At 39.5% G+C, this 21,181-nt stretch overlaps 1 protein-coding gene and 1 pseudogene across 1 annotated transcript; both read right to left on the bottom strand.

The window, feature by feature from the left end:
* Nucleotides 1–5,787: 5,787 nt before the first annotated feature.
* Nucleotides 5,788–15,146, bottom strand: LOC143566611 (peroxidase 10-like). Its single transcript, XM_077053264.1, has 4 exons — nucleotides 15,122–15,146; nucleotides 6,402–6,538; nucleotides 6,152–6,317; nucleotides 5,788–6,077 (listed from the first exon to the last, which is right to left on the bottom strand). Exons 1-4 carry the CDS (start codon nucleotides 15,144–15,146, stop codon nucleotides 5,788–5,790), a joined length of 618 nt encoding a protein of 205 aa, XP_076909379.1.
* A 149-nt stretch (nucleotides 15,147–15,295) lies between these two features.
* On the bottom strand, nucleotides 15,296–19,528 carry LOC143566610 (mitogen-activated protein kinase kinase kinase 5-like; annotated as a pseudogene).
* Nucleotides 19,529–21,181: the final 1,653 nt, after the last annotated feature.

Here is a 21,181-nt window from a genome sequence, read left to right as displayed (position 1 = left end):
GGGTCAATAGATGGCACACGACGGTCAGGTGGGTCACAAGGAGATGGGTGGCGACGGTTTGGGCTAAGGCTGGAGCTAAGGAGATGGGTGGCGACGGTCTGATTCACATGACGTGGAGGTCACACGTTTACGTGAGCAAATCAAGAAGTTTGAGCTACATTAGGAGCAAACGGAGGATACCAAGTCAGATATAGTGATCGAATTTGGAGGACAATGAAAACCCTTCAAGATTACACTGCAACAAAATAAACTAGAGTAGCGTTATAATGACTATTATAGTATTAATGTAATTAGTCTAGGGTTGCATATTAAACATGTACATGTTAAAACTGAGAAATAATCCATAATCACAAATTATACCGTTAACTGAAAGATTAATATGGGTTAAGTTATCGTACAATGATCCTTATCGTACAAAAACGTACACAAATCATGCTCAAGCCAAAAAGCTCAAAGCCAAAAAACTAAAAACGCTCAGTGTTAAAATGCAACACGCTCAAATCCATATAAGTTTTTCATTAATACGCTCAAAAATCCATAATACGCTCAAAAATTGTTTCGTGAGGAAAAGTAAAAAATGATCGACTAACGATCCAAATCTGTTTTTTCGGTGAACCAGTAATTAATTAGATATACATTGATGATTTCGAGATCTTGTTATGTGATTTCATAGATCAGTATGAATATAGGTGTTTTTGTATGTTAATATGCATGAAATATTATTATATTTTATTTTTTATCTAGATAATATATTTGAAAAAGGGTATATATATCAAAAGGATAGTTATTTCAAAGATAATATATATATGAGAAGGTATGTGTAAATTGTAATTGCTTACCTCCTTTTGAAACAAATTTAGCATAAAAAATGCTGCTTATAGAGCATAAATCAATAAAACAATGATGAAGAGAATGTCAACTGTCAATATGGTTTTTTGCTTTTTGTTGCAGCAAATGGAATGTCAATAAGTATTTTTGGTCGGGATATAATATTATTGTATTTGAGTGGATTTATCACCTTTTTATACATTTTCTTATGTAAAAATGCTTTATAGATTTTATATTCGGTTTGTCCTTTACTTTTAACACATACTAAATAATTTTGTAAGTGTGTGGTGTTTGAGTACTGTTTCTAAAGAATTGTTCTAAATATTATTCAACACGCGGCTAGTCAACATTACTCTTTTTTTTAAGTATCTTATTAAAGTTGAACGTACATAAATCGTCAAATCAACGTTATATCATATTCAAAACTGTTTTAAAAAACTCTCAATTTCATCCATAACACTAAACTTTCATAAACCCATTGAAAATCTATTAAAATTATTTATGTAACACGTATGTATATATGTGATGTGAGAGGGGGGGGGCATTCTTTGTCCGCATTTGTGTCTACATGCACAAACCTCCACGGCTGGACTTCACCCCACAATGTGGAAGTCCACCTCCCTCCCCGTCCGTGCTTCGTCACCCATGCCCGGACCTCGGGTGGTGAAGCACGTTGTGGGTGCTCTAAAAAGCATAAAAAGAGACCGGAAATCCGAAAATAAATAGCATATTTTTCTACGTGTAAAATCTAATTAGGTGATAAATTTATAGAATTTCCTATTATTTTACTTATACTATATTTTTAGGATAACCTTTTTTTTTTCATTTTTCAGCCTTAGCCACCTCGATTGTTGTTGGCTTGTCATGCTAAGTTGGATGTGTCTACCATGGGATAGGATGGTAACATTGGTACGTAGTTATAGAAGGCTACCTCACTACCAACTTTAACAATATATATATTGTGAAAATAGACTGTGTGATGATCATATACACAATTATTAACTGGTGGCAACAAATAATATTGATTGTGGATGTTGTTGGTTTATTTATGTTCGTTTGTGTCACACTCTTAAACCTATTCGACACACGACTTTTGTTGGGTTTATGTCGCACTCTGCTTTCAGGTTGGCTTAGCATGACTGAATGGAGTGAATGATACCGGACTTACGCAAAGAAACATAAATGTTTTATTAATGTCTTAATTATAGATCTATTAAGGACATTCATTATTCATGATTAATTAATTACCTGATAAACATGTTTCAACTCGGTTGTAACATTCTAAATTTACCCAAATGTATGGCAGCCTTGACACTTCACAAGAGAGTATTTTCGCTATATTCTTGACCGCATTTTGGGTATATGATGAACTTGTAATGAAAAGATCTTAACATTGCAATTTCCATCCACAAAAAAATTGAAGAGATCACGTGTTAAAGGTCCTTGGATTGAAGATCAAAACGGATATTCCATGTTTAGAATGGTCAAACTTGTGTAATTTCAATTTCTTTAGCTTAATTTGATCAACAACATATGAAATTTTTTGCGGTTTTAACATCTTGCTAGAGTCATTAATAATAAGTTTTTTTTCATCCAATTAAAAACGTTAGTTAATTGTTTATGAACAAAATTTACTTTCCAAAATTTTACACATCGGAGTAAGTTTTTTCAAAATTGAAACTAAAGTTAAATAAATTGACATCATATGATACAACATATTTTTTAACGATAAATTTCTTTAATCCTTAGGACATGTAAGACTTGAACTTGAACACATAATTTGTTCATAATTAAGATTTTCAAGATACCAATATTATTGAATATTTAGTAGGGCGGTTGGCTTTCAAAATAGGTTATTATGAATTAGTCAATTGCTTTTAAAGGTGGCAAGCAATGATCATGATTCATGGCGAGCCGACCTTTTATGTTTATGATCATTCCTTTTGACTTTCATGTTTAAATAATGGAAAATTGAGACATATATTTATTTGTTTTATCTTTTATAAAATATGAGTTAGAATATTAGAATTTAAGAGAATCTGATTTGAGGGTTTTGAAATAATAGAACTGATATGAATTGAAGGTGTTCGTTTCAATACACAAAAATAGTGTAACAATTTTATTTCTGAAAATGTGTTGAAATATTTGCTACGCGTCGCCGACACAATTGCATTTTGTTGCTATCTTGTTATAATTGCAAATTTAGAGTTTTCTTTTTTCATAGAAATTTCGTTAGAAACATGTAGGAAATAACGTTTGTTAAAAAATGCAAATTTTGTAAGAAACGTCGTTTTCTAGTAGTACGTGTCATTTGTGTTGCGCAGACAACCTTATATAAATGTTATAAAATAAGATTTAAACTCGTAATCTTTCCTAAAAAAATGTATTTCGAATTTTCAATCCCATGCTAGAAAATTACTCACAGTGGAGTGGATAATTATTTGTATTATACCATACCAAAAACTACAACCCGTTACATATGGCCTACTCATTATGTTAAAATAACTTTTTAGTTAAACACATTTTTACTTAAATATAGTCATACTCATCCTTCTCACATACAACCCATATTATTATATTTATAAATATTAATTTTGTGAGAAAAGAAAAATATAAAAATAAATAAATAAAAATAAATTTTGCATGTAGCCAAGGATGAACACGCCTCAACGCCACATGCATGCAAGCCCGACTAAGAGCATAAGAACCGTCAATATTAGAGGTCCATAAGTTTTTAATTTCTTTTAATACATTTTATATATTATACCAGTTTTATTAATCAATGGCTAACTTATATATTTTTTAAGCCCATTTTTATAACTCATGCAACCACAAAAACAATCGTGCTTTTGGGGACGACCCTGCATGCCAGCCACGGATAGAGCAATAATTACGCGTTGCAGGTAGTCTTACAAAGCCGAGAACCCTAAGTAACATATGTGATATAATAAATAGTACCGAAAAAATTTCATCTATACCCATGAGTACAAAAACATCATTGTCCATGACAATGCATTATTGATGAATCAAATGTAGAATAAGCCGAAATCTTCAATAACAACTCGTTACAAAAAGACACCATTAATGATAACACACGATGAAACCCAAGTGAACTAGGTCTTAATATATTATATAATCTATGAACAAGATCAAGAAAACATGAACCAAGAAATGAGTTCTTATGAAGATGATAGATCATACAAAGCAAGAGAACTCTACGTACTTTCGGACAAGATCGAAGAACTCCATAATATCAAGGAAGAACTAAAGCAAGCTAAGGATGAAGCCATGCAATCCTGGCTAGATTCAAGACCTCTGATTGATGAGCTAGAGAGATTGCAATCCGAGTTAGCGAATACAAAGCTACAATCCGAGAAAACGATTGTTACAAAGCTAGAATCCGAGCTTATGTCGATTAATTTAAGTATTAGAGTTAAGAAAGAGGAAGATCTTAAAGCAAGCAATGAGATCGATGAAATGACTCGAGTTTCCGAAAAGTTAAGGGAAGAAATGGAAAGAAATAAGGTTGAAATAAACGAGGCAAAACGAGAAAGATCCAAGATGGAGATGGTGATCAAGATGCGAAGACAAACGCTTCGGACACTTAAACTCACTTTAAGAGCGGTTAGGTTAGAAACCGAGGCTTATCGTGCGTCAACTGAAGCCGCACTAGAACAAATTACACGTGCTCAAGCGTCAAACAATGCTTCAACGATCAAACTAACCCAAGAAGACTATTTTGCATTAACAAGACGAGCTAAAGAGGAAGCATCGTCGGCGGATTGGAGGGTGGTGGTGGCCACTGAACAACGACTTGCAGCCGAAGAAGGCCGTGATCTGGCTTTAAAAAGGTTGAATGACTCGACGTTAAGTGACGGATTGGTTAAATATAAGGTTGAAGAAGAGATATCAGGGAAAGAAGTCTCGAGCTCTAAGTTAAGAGCTCAGACTTCTTTCCCTAAAGCTCGGGCCAAAGTGATGGCCCATGGAGTAAAAAGCGAAATGAATCAAAGTCGAGTAGTTGCTAAAAAGAAACGATCGGTCTTAGGTAAAGTGAAATCATTCTTGGCTAAAAAGATGAAGTACTTATTTGGATGAACACTTGTGTATCATTTTGCAATAAGCTTCAAGTGTTCAAATGGATTGGTTTATAATAAGTACTAAAGAAGTTGTAATTGTCTTAACAAAATCCAAATATTTGCAATATATAAGCATTATTCATCAAAACATAAACTGGTTTCAAACCAAACATCTTTTCTAGTTCACAAGGTTGCATTAAAACCATTAAAACCTACATCTTTTCTAGTTCCCAAGGTTACATTAAAACCTACATCTTTTCTAGTTCACAAGGTTGCATTTATCTCTAACTTGACCATCTTTCCCGTAAGCACGCCCACGTTACTTAGCTTAACCATCGAATCAGCAAAATCTTTCGCAAACAGGAACGGATACTTGCTATAGTTTATGATGCAGCGGTATAAACAAAACGAAGATCGAATCACGTTGATTCAGTGAATACCCGTGATGAACTTCAAAACTCCCAAATCCCACCCAAAGGTCTAAGGGAAAATGAAGAGGAAAAAACAATTATTATCAAAATCAATTATGTCCTTCTGAATTACATAACCAAACTATAAATAAGAGTTCTAATACGAAATAGTCCTAAAACGGGCCATGGGCCAAACACAAACCCAAAAACAAAAACATAAAAAGTGCTGGAAAAACAATAAAAGGCCCATAACTTTATTTAGGAGTCATTTTTGGGCTTCAGACAGGGGCCAAACCACCGTAGGCGTTTGCCACAATGTGCTCCTCGTCTCAAGCTTCGATTCGACTGGTAATGGGTCTGAAACGGAGCTTCGTGGGCCAAGTTATGGCCGTTTTCGTGGGCCACCCTTTGTTGCGCGATCTTGGGCCTCCAGAAACATAATAGCCCGGTCTTCAATACTTGGGCCCACATCAGTTTATAACCATAGCCGTGGTTCTATTATCATTCATAAGAGCTTGATCCGAACTTAAAATCCTCGAATTGTTCACAAGATTCCTAAAAAACATGTTGTCAAACTTTGTAGTTGTGACCGCGTCCAGTGGGACCAGTCTAGTGTCCGAATCATCTTGATTCAGACACTGAGTTTGCAAATTAGTTGCAAGTGATGCGTCAAGTGATGGATCAGGACCACTTGATCCACTGAAGTTGAAGAGTCTGAACTTGAACGCGAAGCATTGTACAAATCCTATCGTGTACGCACCTTCACACGAAACATAAGCATTTAGAGGAAGGTACAAAATTTTATCTAGACTTGTGATAATGTTTGTTCTATACCTGATAATGCGACGACGTCTTTTATATTAAGACCTTTTGAAGTGAACTTTGCAATGATATTATCTAGAGACTCGAAGGGCGATGGTATCTCCGTGTTTGATGCAGTTATGTTTGCTGTTAAACCGTCTCGACGGCCCAAGGCTACCGACCAATAGCGCCCTCCCGTCTATGTTAGAAAAATACGGTTATTTGAAATTTGTTTGTTAAAATCATGTTTCTTTAGTAAATTTTTATAAATAAAAGGTCTTACAAGAAAAACCGCCTCTCTAACCGCGAGTGTCAATATGTCGATACAAGAAACTGTTTTGGGGCAAACTTTCTCCACATTTGCTTTTATGGTTTCGATAACTTCAAACCCTCGAGCTGAATTTCGATTAGGAAACGCGTCTGAAGAGGTAGGTCCCAGCAGAGCCCAGTTGGACCCGCAAGACTCACCTTGAAGAGGGACGTCTGCGCAGAAACCAACTGGATCCGCAGGACCAACCATGCTCAGAGACGTGACGTCCTTACGCGCAGTACGCAAGCTGGTCCCGCAGGAAATGCCTCCCGGTGGTGAAGGACTCCGCCTGTCCCCGCAGCCTCGGATACAAGCTATCAGGGAAGGCCACCCGCGCAGCAAGGCTACACGCACAAGGCACTTAGCTCTCAATCACTCAGTCACCTGAAGGAATGAGCGAAGCCGGGAACAATCCCGCACAAGGGCGGGAGGGGGAATACTCCCGCCCAAATAAGCCAGTCCGTACGATACGGGAAGATCTTCTGTACTGTACCTGACGAGGTATGGGAAAAAGATCTGACTAAAGATACGACAGCTTATTGACAACAGTATGGCGAGCAGCATGCTCCTGTACTGTGTCACTATTAGCCGCTGCCTACTCACCAACTCCTGTCATACCACGTGCGTAGCCGGCAGTTGGTGGAAAAGGAATGGTATACAGCAGGCCTGGTCATTATCAGCCGCTGCCTACCCACCAACTACCAGCAGGGCACGTGCGTAGGCTACTGTTGGTTGAACAGGAACACTGTTGCAGCCGGCCACACCTCTTTGGAAACCTACCTTCGGCTATAAATACCACAAATGGTATGACCATCATATCTTATCTTGTATCATCATATTATACCTGATATCTGCTCTAGCAATCTCTTAATATACATTTATATTTAAAGAGCAATCTAGTCTGATTCTCACGCCGGAGGGTGGTCACAAGGAGGAACCCCCCCCCCTTCTCAGTGACAAGCTCACGGTCTGTTTTGCAGGTTATCAGAAGAACCATCTTCTCAGGGTCTCACCCCTCGTGGGAAACATCTAACCCCCAGGTTACCAGTAATCTGCCCGGGGTCCGGTTAGTGTTTCTTCATTGGCGCCATCCGTGCATAAAGCTAGAACATTTTTCTCCAGTTTTTTCAAACTTCCAAGATGGTTAAAGAAACTCCGGTAACTACAACCCCAGCTACTGGGGGGAATACCGGCAACACAGTTTTTACAAACACTACCCCGGCTACCCAAGCCGGGGCAAGTGAAGTAAATTTTACGAACACTACCCCAGCTACCCAAGTTGGGGCAAGTGCAGTAAATAATCGCTCACTGGGATTCACCGATGCCCAGTTAGAGAAACGAACAAGACTCCCCCGCCAAACACTCGATGAAGTTAAGGCCTGGGCGGAGGCACGTCAGAGGGAATTCCAAGCCGAGTTGGACGAACGCTTGCGCTCCGTCCAACAGGCTGACGAATTCGAGGATTACTTGGATGACTCGGAGGAATCCGACTCCGACGCGAACCCTCGCCATAGGGCAAAAGGGAAGCGTAAGGAAATGGATTCCCAACCGGGAAGGCATTTTGGACAAGCCTTCAAACCAAAAAGCACAGGTGGAAGTTCACGAGACTTCTCCAAAACATTCAGACCAAACGTTGCAAATGCGGGAACGTCCAAATTTGCAAGGGACATTGCGGAAGCAATCGCCCCAAAAAGTGCCAAACAAATGTCCAGCATAGGCACATATGATGGTATATCTGACCCAGACGATCATTTGAACAGGTTTATAGCGGGGGCAACCGTCAGTAGTTGGACGGAACCTACATGGTGTTACATGTTCCAAATGACGCTGGTCGGGGCTGCTAGAGCGTGGTTCGATCGTCTACCGGTCAACCACATCTACGACTGGGCTGACTTCCAACAGAAGTTCAGCCAACACTTCAGCCAGCAAAGAAAGTATACCGAGGAGCAATGGACAATCCTCAAATGCATTCGGGAGAAAGATGAATCTTTGCTGGACTTCATCACTCGCTTCAACTCGAAGAAGCTAAGTCTGGGTAACATCAGCGAAGATCTTGTTCGCGCTGCCTGTATTCAGGGCGCGAACGACCCAGAGCTCATCCGCACCTTAACGGGTAAAGATGGCATGCCATCCACATGGGATGCCATCATGACAGCAGCTAAACGCTTTGCGGAAACGGAAAAGCAACTGGGTAGAGATCTCCCGCAGAGCACAAACCTCTACACCCAAAAAACAAGGGAAGAGAACGTCCTTACCGCCCGATTAAACAAAAGGCGGAAGCTAGGCATTTGGCAGTCAAGGGTAAACTTTGACACCTCATCCGGCTTGCAGCATCGGTTAGGCGGAAGGGATAACGTACAGTCCAACAAGAACTCCAGATGGACGCCGCTCACCAAAAGCGTCACCGAGATATTCGCCACCGAGGAGCTCCCATGGCCAAAGCCTCAAATAATCCGACATCGTCACAATGCTGATCGGAGTAAATACTGTGACTTTCACAGGACAAAAGGCCACAACACCGAAGAATGCATAGACGTGAAGGACATGGTCGAAGCATTCGTCAGAGATGGGACGCTCGCGCACCTCGTGGCGCAATGAACGCTGAGCAGGCTGATGCGTGTAGAACCCCAGCTGGGGAAAACACGAATAAAATTCCAGCTTCAATGTGGAGACTACATGCTGCGTAAAGAACGAGATCCCGAACCAGGTGCGTATCGGCTCGATGGCACTCCCATCCCAACAGCATGGAAGGGAGCTCATTTACACAGTTTGCATGTAAATCAATTCCAAATTTGTAAAGAAAAGGCCAAGAGCCACTTCTAATGGAAACGATTCTCCTTAAAACGTTGACGCTGATGATTTTACATTTTTATGAACTATTAACACGGATATGCCGGTTTTCACCGCATAAATACGTGGAAAGTCGTTGCATGGGGAAGGCGGCAAAACCCGCATAAACCCAAAAAACGACAAACCTTCACGCAGGTCAGTCGAAGGGGAAAAGTTCAGTCCTCCCATTAAATGAAAGTGCCGGTCTATCCGCATGAATCATGAAAAAGGGAACTGAACACTAACCTATTGACAACCGCGCGTCGAACGGTTAATTTATCCAACACGAATATGCCGGTTTTCACCGCATAAATACGTGGAAAGTCGTTGCGTGGATTAGGCGGCAAAACCCGCATAAACCCAAAAAACGACAAACCTTCACGCAGGTCAGTCGAAGGGGAAAAGTTCAGTCCTATTAAATAAAAGTACCGGTCTATCCGCATGAATCATGAAAAAGGGAACTGAACACTAACCTATTGACAACCGCGCGTCGAACGGTTCAAGACAATTTCTAACAAAAAGATAAGGAAAACCTACACGCAGGTCAGATGGTAAAGTTTAGCCATCCTACTACGTGCAAGTGACGGTCCTACCCGCACAATCACGGAAGAGGAAGCAAAACTTCACACCTATCTACCACGTTCAAAGGTTAACTTATCCTCAAAAGATGAAGAAAACCTACACGCAGGTCAGATGGTAAAGTTTAGCCATCCTACTACGTGCAAGTGACGGTCCTACCCGCACAATCACGGAAGAGGAAGCAAAACTTCAGCCTATTATCTACCACGTTCAAAGGTTAACTTATTCTAAAGCACTTGGAAAATTGCTAATTTAAACTAAAGTATGCAAGTCATACAACGTTTACAAAGCAAGGAACCCAACGAAAGTAGCGGTCTTACCCGCAAAAAGATTTACATTTCACAATGGTTGATTACAAGAATGGCCGGGTAACTACCCGCCTACAAGAAAATAAATCTATACAAGCTAAATCTATCCTAGCAGCGGGAAGGGATCTTCAGGATCAGGCTTCAGGGCCACTTCCACTTGGACCAGCCCCATCAGTAGAGCGTGGCAGTTCAAGGAAAGCTTTGAGGATAGCTAGCCCATCATCAGCAGCAGCAACTTCGTTTACCTTCTCCACCACCGGATGCGGGAAGGCGGCGTATTGATTTACTGCTTGGTCATATATGGCTTCAGTATCTACATCGAATAAAGGGAAGTTGGAAGGCGGGATGCCTTTCTCAACGAACCCTACACCAAGCAGGAAGCCGGCCTTTTCCCCATCCTCGTGAGAAGCGTTGAGGGCTGCGCTCATAGCATCGTCGTAAGATGTCTCTGAGAAGACCCGATGCACAACCTACAAAGAAAAATACAAGTGAGCCTTTTCTATTTATAAGGAAAAGCGTGAAGACATAAAGTTAGACTTACCTGAGACAACGCTTCTCGAAGAAGCCATTCCTTGGCAACCAGAGCTTCTTGAAGGGCGGCTTGAACTTGGGTACAGGCGCGTTCGGCTTCACTTTTATTAAGGTTGGCAAGCAACACTTCCTTCGCCGCAGCCTCTTCGACGCCCTTTAGCTTACGCTCGGTATGGTCAAGTGTGGATTACAAAGAACCCTCTCCCCCTTTATATACTAATCGCAATTAATGCGATGAAATTAATGCGGAGGAAAGAGAAATCGAAGGTGCAATGAAACTATGACACGTGGCAAAAAGCAAGCTGGCAACAGCTGTTGACAGGACGCGTACCATTAATTTCGCGGCCACGCGCCCGAAAAATAGCGCCCACGCGCCTGAAAAAAGCGTCTGGAATGACCATGTACTGTCACGTCACCATAACTTCCTGCACGTCCTGACACAGTCAGAAGAAACCGTCGCACGACGTTTCAGATGTTTGGACTGTTCTTATCCTCACCAACCTTTCGAATTTCAAAATTCAAAATTCAAAAAGATCAAATAATAGGCGGGAAAATACCCCTTACCTTGGCAAACAAGTAACCGTAAGACGGCTGCGGGTACAGTGTTAAGGCAAAACCCTTCACATACCTAGCACCCGCAGGGAATTGAAGCCAAGAACCTTGGCGAACAAGTAACCGTAAGACGGATGCGGGTACAGTGTTAAGGCAAAACCCTTCACATACCTAGCACCCGCAGGGAATTGAAGCCAAGAAAACCTTGGCGAACAAGTAACCGTAAGACGGATGCGGGTACAGTATAAAGGCAAAACCCTTCACATACCTAGCACCCGCAGGGAATTGAAGCCAAGTAAACCTTGGCGAACAAGTAACCGTAAGACGGATGCGGGTACAGTGTTAAGGCAAAACCCTTCACATACCTAACACCCGCAGGGAATTGACGCCAGGAATACCTTGGAAGTAAAGTAACCGTAAGACGAGCGCGGGTACAGTGTTAAGGCAAAACCCTTCACATACCTAGCACTCCGCTGGGAATTGAAACCAAGAAGGATCTTCTGGGCAATGCTTACGGAAACGGGAATAACATCCCCGCATAGCGGGAACGTCGAGAACTACGTTGTTTGAAACTCCAGGATGGAATTGGTGGTTTTAACATAATTGATCACTATGTTCAAAACAACCAAAACCTCATGGAGAATCCACACAAGTGGGACTCAACGCTCCCGACTTGCGAGGAGGTTACAGACCTACCCGCATCATACCCAAAGACCAAGCAGGAAACTCGGGAATTTCTGCAAGTGACAAGGACTTCCGCGGGAGGAATCCACATGGAAAACCTTAAAAAACCCTTTTCAAAACCCTCTGCTTAAGTCCAAAAGTTCACCTCACTTTATTAAACACTCATGAGAAGAACATTGGACTGGGGGGACTTGAAGAGGTAGGTCCCAGCAGAGCCCAGTTGGACCCGCAAGACTCACCTTGAAGATGGACGTCTGCGCAGAAACCAACTGGATCCGCAGGACCAACCATGCTCAGAGACGTGACGTCCTTACGCGCAGTACGCAAGCTGGTCCCGCAGGAAATGCCTCCCGATGGTGAAGGACTCCGCCTGTCCCCGCAGCCTCGGATACAAGCCATCAGGGAAGGCCACCCGCGCAGCAAGGCTACACGCACAAGGCACTTAGCTCTCAATCACTCAGTCACCTGAAGGAATGAGCGAAGCCGGGAACAATCCCGCACAAGGGCGGGAGGGGGAATACTCCTGCCCAAATAAGCCAGTCCGTACGATACGGGAAGATCTTCTGTACTGTACCTGACGAGGTATGGGAAAAAGATCTGACTAAAGATACGACAGCTTATTGACAACAGTATGGCGAGCAGCATGCTCCTGTACTGTGTCACTATTAGCCGCTGCCTACTCACCAACTCCTGTCATACCACGTGCGTAGCCGGCAGTTGGTGGAAAAGGAATGGTATACAGCAGGCCTGGTCATTATCAGCCGCTGCCTACCCACCAACTACCAGCAGGGCACGTGCGTAGGCTACTGTTGGTTGAACAGGAACACTGTTGCAGCCGGCCACACCTCCTTGGAAACCTACATTCGGCTATAAATACCACAAATGGTATGACCATCATATCTTATCTTGTATCATCATATTATACCTGATATCTGCTCTAGCAATCTCTTAATATACATTTATATTTAAAGAGCAATCTAGTCTGATTCTCACGCCGGAGGGTGGTCACAAGGAGGAACCCCCCCCCCCTTCTCAGTGACAAGCTCACGGTCTGTTTTGCAGGTTATCAGAAGAACCATCTTCTCAGGGTCTCACCCCTCGTGGAAAACATCTAACCCCCAGGTTACCAGTAATCTGCCCGGGGTCCGGTTAGTGTTTCTTCAGCGTCCTTTTCGCTCCTGAAGCTGCTAGTCTCGTCAAGCAACACCGAACCGTCGCATCCCTGACACAAATAAATGTTTAATTTAGTCCCTCTAGTAGAGGTCTTAGGTTTAAATCAAGCTTGCACTAGTAATCTATAAGGGTGTTCATCGGTTCGGCTTTTGTCTATTCAGTTTAACCGAATAAGATAAGTGCGTAAGTGAACCGAATAAGAACTCGGTTCACTTTAAGTTAAAAATCAAGCAAACCAATTTCAACCAAATTTAACTGAATTGACATTTTTTAAGAAAAACAGTTAATACAGGTTATGCACTTATAACCGAATTCAGAACTTGCATAACAGAACCACACTACTAGAAAAAAAGTCATTTTCTCTCAAAAATCTCTTACAAATTTTCTACGACAAGTGGTTCCAACAGATTTCCAACAAAAAAATAAGCTCCAACTTTGCTACAATATTATCTAATAAACATTATGTTAAGTTAAAATAGTTTTTGTAGGAAATTGTAGGAAGTTTACGACCACATGTTTTTGTAGCAATTTTGTAAAAAAAGTTGTTGGAAAACGGTTAAAAACGATTTCAATTATGTGTTTTTTCAGTGTAATTTTTTGTTGGAAAACTGTTAGAAACTGGATTTTCCAACAAATTTCCTACGAATCAGTTGTAGAAAAACATCTCTTTTTCTAGTAGTGCCAGTTATTCGGTTACAGTTACAGTCATAAAAAATAATATTTAATAAAATCATTGCCAAAGGACACAAAAATGAATAATGATGAAACGTTTACATTAGAAATACAGTCATGAAAATGCAGGCGAAGAAGCGAGGCAGCCATTCTGGTATCGTTAGCCATAGCAGACCAGACACCGAACCTCACGCTTTTTGTCAAATTAGGACAACTGTAATCATAGAATCTGTAATCGAGTTGACCATATACGACAAACGGTTAAAAAACCAAAAGGCAAAGGACAGGATTAATAGTTGGAAAATGCATATCTAGTATGCTACAAGAATTTGATATTTAGAGTTATACTTAGAACATATGGCAAGACAAGAGGCGTTTAAATAGATGTTTTTATGTACTAATGTACACAGTGGGTGTGCCACTAGAAATAGTTTGGAACTAGTCAATATCAAGGTGACATGCACTTTTGAGTTTGGATACTAAGATGAAGGTTTAAAGTGGAGTTTGTGCTCATTTAGTACGCATAAAGAAGTTGATAGTTCAAGACAATAGGATAACACTCTATACTAGTGGCTGTTTTATATGTGTTTTTGGTGCAAACAAGCCTAATTCATTGAATTTCGGTGTTCTAATAGAATATTTGGATCAAGATGAATTATCCCTTGGTGGGCTGGTGGCTGCTTAAGAGTTTCAAGTATGTGTGTAGTGTTGCAAAAATCCCGACTAGGCACCGATTAATCCTCGATTAATCGCTAGTCCCCACTTCACTGATTAATTTTGGGCTAGTCGGCTAATTAATCGGCCAACGATCAAATCCTGCCAAAATCGGGGTTTCCGGCGAGATTCCAACAAAAACCGACGGTTTCCAGCGAGAATCCGGCCAATTTCCGGCCAAAATATGTTTGTGTATGTATAAAGATGAAAATTACATATAAAAATGTGTGCGTGCATATATAAAACTGAAAAATATACATTAAAGTCCGATATGATTAATCTCGATTAATCCCGATTAATCGTTTGTCCCCACCCCACCGCCCTGACTACCGACTAGCGGTTTTTACCACACTTTATATATATAATACATGCATGTGTGTATATATACATACTGGACAGAAAGTTAAAAACAAAGGATTTAGTCCAAGAGTCTTACATGAAACACGAAATTAAAATAATCAGGTTTTGGGTTGTACTATAAACTCTTTTGAGAAACGCGCTATTTAGTCCATTTAATTATATAGGGTCGTGTTCAGGTAGACTTGTTTAACCCGTTTACTTAAACAACCTGGCACCCATTTGAAGTTTGAATAAAAATATATGTATTTGATCAGGCCAACCCGTTCACGATCCGTTTAACTCATTTATTACAATCCGCCAACCTGTTTATAACCATTACAACACGTCACATGTTTGGCTCGTTTAGATAAAAGGGTGAAACAAGTCTGGTTCGGGTTAAATGGATTATAAGTGTGTCGGGGTTAAGGTTACACAATACAAGAAATACTAAGATCTATACTATATACACTTATAAACTACAAAATTTCAGTACCATAATAAGTTATCCTAACATTATATAAATGCATTCACAAATAATCCATAAAATAATAATTGGAGCTACTGTTATCTTGAATGTTCTCTTATGTATTTCACCAGAAAAATGAAACTAACTATTTAAACTTTGTTACAAGTTTATAACATAATGTTAGGATAACTTATTATGGTACTGAAATTTTGTAGTTTATAAGTGTATATAACATAATCATTTATAATAAAACTTACGTGCCCTGCTTGTGGTGCGCGCATATAATGTATATATGTGTGAACCCTCGGGTGGGCAAAAGTAAAATTGCACTAATTTTGACGTTATTTTACTAATTTTGTGAAAATAACGTTAAAAGTGATGGAAGGTTAATTAGGCATCATGTGGTGGCGTTGATAGCCGAAAGACAAGGGTACATGCACCAATCAGCCGGCGTCCCGATGATTGAGTGCTATGTGCCTTATGTAATATGTCCAAGGCTTGATGCAAAACTACTATCGAGCCGGGGGTCTCACCGGAAGCAGCCTCTCTATCCCCATGGGGTAGAGGTAAGGCTGTCTACATCTTACCCTCCTCAGACCCTACCATAGCTTTGCTATTGGTGGGATATACTGAGTACGATGATGATGATGATGATTTATAATAAAACTTACCTTCAAGAACTTATGTTCAAGTAACATGCTAGCTGTTGGCCTTTCAGCCGGATTCCGAATAAAGCAACCGCGCAAGAAATCTTTACCATCCGGTGACATTGTTTCAGGTATCGGCGGACTCTCCTTCATAACCTTAAACATTGCTGCAGGCTGCATTATACATCAAATAGTGAATCATAATTTTTATTTTTATTTTTTTATTTTTTTATTTTTTTTAATAGCAATCACATGTTGGCCTTTCTTATTATAAATGTTAACATTAAACACAAACCAAGCTACATCTGGATAAGGGTAAGCGAGCAACAAGCTGCGCCGCTAAACTCCATATATCAACAGCTAGAGCAAGATTTAAGTTAAAATTAAAATTCAAAAACATAACTGAAATAATATTATCTTCTGCTTACCGCTTCATACTCACTCCAAGGAGGTTTACCGTTCATCATCTCGATGATTGTACAGCCCAAACTCCATATATCAACAGCTAGAGCAAGATCAGGATTACCATCTATTTGTGGCTCACTTTGAAAGAGCTGCAGTTTAGATTATTATGTTAATAATTTTATCAAATTTATTTAATCAATAATTAAATGATCAATATTAATATTAATATTAATATTAATACCTCTGGAGCCATCCAGTATGGACTTCCTTTCAGAGAAAGAATAACTTGTCCATCTAGCTGTGCAACAAGATCAAAGTTTCAGTATGTGCTTCGCGTAACTAATTCATTAGAATATACAATAACTATCGGACGTCTTTGAATACAATGAGTGAGCACTAATAATTAAACGAACAAGGCTTTCTTAGACGTGTTCGCCTGTTTAGAAAATGAACATGTTTGTGTTCATTTATGTTCGTTTATTAATAGTATATACAAACGATTCATGAAGGTAACAAACGAACATAGATGAACGAACATAACTGAACTAAAACTAGTAGAAAATAATGTGAAGACCAATGTGTTGGGTCTAAAAAGTTATTACAAATATACTAAGTTGTATTAAGCCAAAAAAGCTTAAATAATATTAACGAGTGTAAACGTACAAACTTAAGCAAGCATAAACTAACAGACATACAACGAACGTAAACGAATTGAGCTAAACTACAGTTCACGAACATAAATGAATGAACGAGGCATGTGTTAGTGTCCATTCGGTTAACTAAATGAACGTAAGTTTTTGTTCATGTTGAACATAAACAAACTTCCTACTTAATGGTTCACGAACAGTCTACTGTCTACTGAACGTTCGTTTCATTTACAGGCCTAGTGGCTAGAGTCTTACATGTTTAGCCATCCCAAAGTCAGAAAGCTTCACAACACCATTAGCATCAACTAGCAAATTAGCCCCTTTGATATCCCTACAAAACGCATTTGTGTTCAAAGACGCATATATAAGTATATAACATATAACTAGTTGCATCAACTTTCATTACACAATAAAACACGTAATGGTTAGTCGGTTACCTGTGTATGGCCTTGGTGCATGCAAGTACGCTAGCCCAGATACAATATGTCGTGTAAAATTTCGTATAATAGACTCGCTCATTCCTCCACAATGATCACGAACATACTTATTGATTGAACCAGGATGAACATATTCCAAATATATGTAAAACCGGTCCTCAACCTACATGTGTTTAATCATTTTTGTAAAGTATCTACTATTGCTTCCAAACATATAAGTATATATTGAGTACAACAAGGAATAAAAAGTCTAAAAAACTTACGATTTCGCTACCATAGTATTGTACAATGTTTGGATGTTTAAGCGTACTTAAAACATCAATTTCCTGAAAAGAGAATAAGAAAGATATGAATACTAACCAAAAGGCCCAAATATGTACAATGAGTTAATTGCGGGGTTTGTCTAGATCTGCGGTTTTAGTCCAATAGTTTTTAAATTTGCGATTTTCGTCCCTGTGGTTTCATTTCACTTGCAATTGAACCCGAATTCATAAACCCCGTTTAGTCTTTTCGTTAAACTCATCAGCCCCTCACAGTTTTGTCCTTTTTTTTCCAAATGCATTCCAGCCCCTCACGTGAGGGGGCTTGTGAATTTGGACTGAGGTTTATTTAAGGAGAAAAAGGACAAAACCGCCCCTCACGTGAGGGGCACACTGATGAGTTTAACAAACAGACTTAACAGGGTTAATGAATTAGGGTTCAATTGCAAGTGAAATGATACCACAGGGATGAAAATCACAAATTTGAAACTATTGGACTAAAACCGTAGATTTGGACAAACCACAGGAACGAAAACCGTAGTTTACTCATGTATAATCAAAGACTTAACAGATTACAAAAATATACTTACTTGCTGTAATTGTTTTATAGACTCTGCGGATTTAGGATCATCTGGTAGTATTTCAACTTCTTTCATTGCACATAAAGCTCCAGTCTCTCTAATAAAACATGAAACAATATCAGTCTATGCACCATATGTTCACAAACACTAGGCATGTAATGTTCACAGACCTGTTAGAGCCAACATAAACACTTCCAAACGTCCCGCGACCTATAAGTTTCCCCTTTTTCCATTGACTTTGTCTCGGTGTCTTTGCCGCCAAATCAGGTTTGTAAATGGTTTGTGGTGAGGAAGTTGAATATGCAAGTCCTGCAGCTCCTGGAGGGAGTGGCAACTGGTGGACTCGGGTGTTGCGGTCAGGTCGAGTAACATTTGGACTATGAACAAATGAGTTATGCATACTTCTTTGAGTAATAGTTTGATAATAATATGCAACACCTGGTGTTCTTGAATGACCTTGACTAGCTATCCTGAAATAATAAATATGGTAAAAGTGATTAAGATCTAAGTTGCCCTACATAATCAAATTATTTAGGCGATTAATTACCGGGAACAGTAACTAGGGATGAGCATTTTTTACCGAGTACCAGTACCAATCAAACTCAATCGGTGCCTGTATTTTTTTATTTTTTATTTTTAGTACTGGTACCATTGAGTTTCGGCATTTTCAATGGTACCAAACCAAAAAAATGATTACGTACATGTTGGTACTATACCGGTACAAATATCATCCATGATCAATAATAAATAATAAATAATAAAAGACCGTGAATACGTGTACCAGTACCAATCAAACTCAATCGGTGCCTGGATTTTTTTATTTTTATTTTTCGGTATTGGTACCATTGAGTTTCGGCATTTTCAATGGTACCAAACCAAAAAAAATGATTACGTACTTTTTAGTACTATACCGGCACAAATATCATCCATGGTATAGCAATGCTATTGATCAATAATAAAACAATAAAAGACCACGAATACTTAAATCGTACCCTGGAGGTCGTTCAGAATCGGCGTGACTAGCTCCGATGGTTCGGCTTTTTTACGCAAATTTCTTATTTGCATATTCGGGCAAGGGGAGAATGTTATTACATTTCTGACTCGCGATTAATTCATGCTTGATGAGAGATTTTAAATCAGGAAGAGGCAAGGAGAATGAGGCCTGAACTACGTCGTAGTTATCCTTGAGGTTCTTGTGATTCGTACGAATATTATCATTAGAAGAAGATGACGACGAAGAAGAAGATGAAGAAAATGTGGTATACAACCACTGCATTTCAACTCAGAGAATCAATAACGAGCGAACTATGCCGGTGTTCGGGTTATTATGCTCCGGCTTCGCTGTTCGGCCGTTATATATTCCGTTTAATAAGAAGAAGTGACATCGATTTGTAGTTTGTTTATTAAGTATTTATAGTTATAGTTGTTGATACATTAACGCGGGAAGGTCAAACACTTTGACTTTTTCAAAGTGCAACATACAACTACTTTTGCTTTTAATGATTGGCAGAAATATAAAAAAAGTAAATGGGAGTAATAGACATGTTTACCAATTGTTTATAGTTTTGTACTTAGAATTTGACTTTTAAGGCGCGTTCGTTTCACAGAATTCGTGGGAATTCAAAGGAATTGGAATTAAAATCCCATGACATGATGTATTTGTTTCGTTGGAATTGGAATCTAAATACCATTTTGGTGTGTTCGGTTGACAAGGAATTGGAATTGGAATTCAATTCCTTCAAATTCCTTTAAACAAAGGGATTCTAAATCCTTCCATCATGTTAAGGAATTCAAGTAAATTTGATGGAATCTTCAATTGGGCGACTAACATGGTCGCGCTCGGGTCGACATTTCGGGTGTGTTCACATTCAGGTCGACGCTTCGAGTCTTAGCGCTTTCAGCTCAGTGCTCCGAGTCGGGTCGCGTTTGGGTCAACGCCACGGGTCAGCTTGCATTCGGTTTGACGCCCGCGCCAGTTTGTGTTCGGTTTGACGCCAGGGTCAGTTCGGCTCAAAAAAACGACATAAACAAATCAGAAAAAACGAAACTGACCGAAACCAAAAAAACTGAATAAAATAAGCAAAAAACGAACTTGAACCAAACATAAAACCCAAAAAATAAACGAACCAAAAAAAACCAAAACGGGCCGAAACCCAAGAAAATGACAAAATAAGCAAAAAAAACAAACTTGAACCAAACAAAAAACGAAACGGGCTGAAACCAAAAAAACTGAACAAAATAAGTAAAAAACGAACTTGAACCAAACATAAACCGAAAAAACAACATAAAGGAATTAAATAAACCGAAACGGGCCGAAACCCAAAAAAAAAGATCAAAAGAAGCAAAAAAACGAACTTGAACCAAACAGGAACCGAAAAAAATGAACAAAAAAACGAAACGGACCGAAACCCAAAAAACTGAACAAAATAAGCAAAAAAAAACGAACTTGAACCAAATAGAAACCGAAAAAACAACATAAACAAAACAAAAAAAAAACGAAACGAGGCGAAACTCAAGAAACTAACAAGATAAGCAAAAAAACGAACTTGAACCAAACAAAAAACGAAAAAACTGAACAAAATAAGCAAAAAAAAAAAAAGAACTTGAACCAAACAGAAATAGAAAAAAACGACTTAAAGGAACCAAAAAAACCGAAACGGGCCGAAACCCATAAAACTAAGCAAAAAAAAAGAAAAAAACGAACTCGAAGAAAATTGAAAACGAAAAACCAACCTAAACGAACCGAAAAAATTGAAACCGAGCCGGAACAAAACCTAATAAAGTAACCAACTGAAGCAAAAAAATGAACCGAAATGAAACTGGAAAAAATAGCGAAACAAAAGAAAACGAAAGTGGGCCGGGTCGGGTCGGGTGGAAGCGGTTCGGATCATCAGCGGGCCGGATCGTCCAAAAACGTTGTGGGTCGTCG

This window comes from Bidens hawaiensis, unplaced genomic scaffold (assembly GCF_021521415.1).
Source record: "Bidens hawaiensis isolate Kalapana, Puna unplaced genomic scaffold, B.hawaiensis_p1.1 tig00022925_1, whole genome shotgun sequence".
NCBI lineage: Eukaryota > Viridiplantae > Streptophyta > Magnoliopsida > Asterales > Asteraceae > Bidens > Bidens hawaiensis.
Note: the sequence above shows the minus strand (reverse complement) of the source record. Positions and strands in the feature narration are given on the sequence as shown.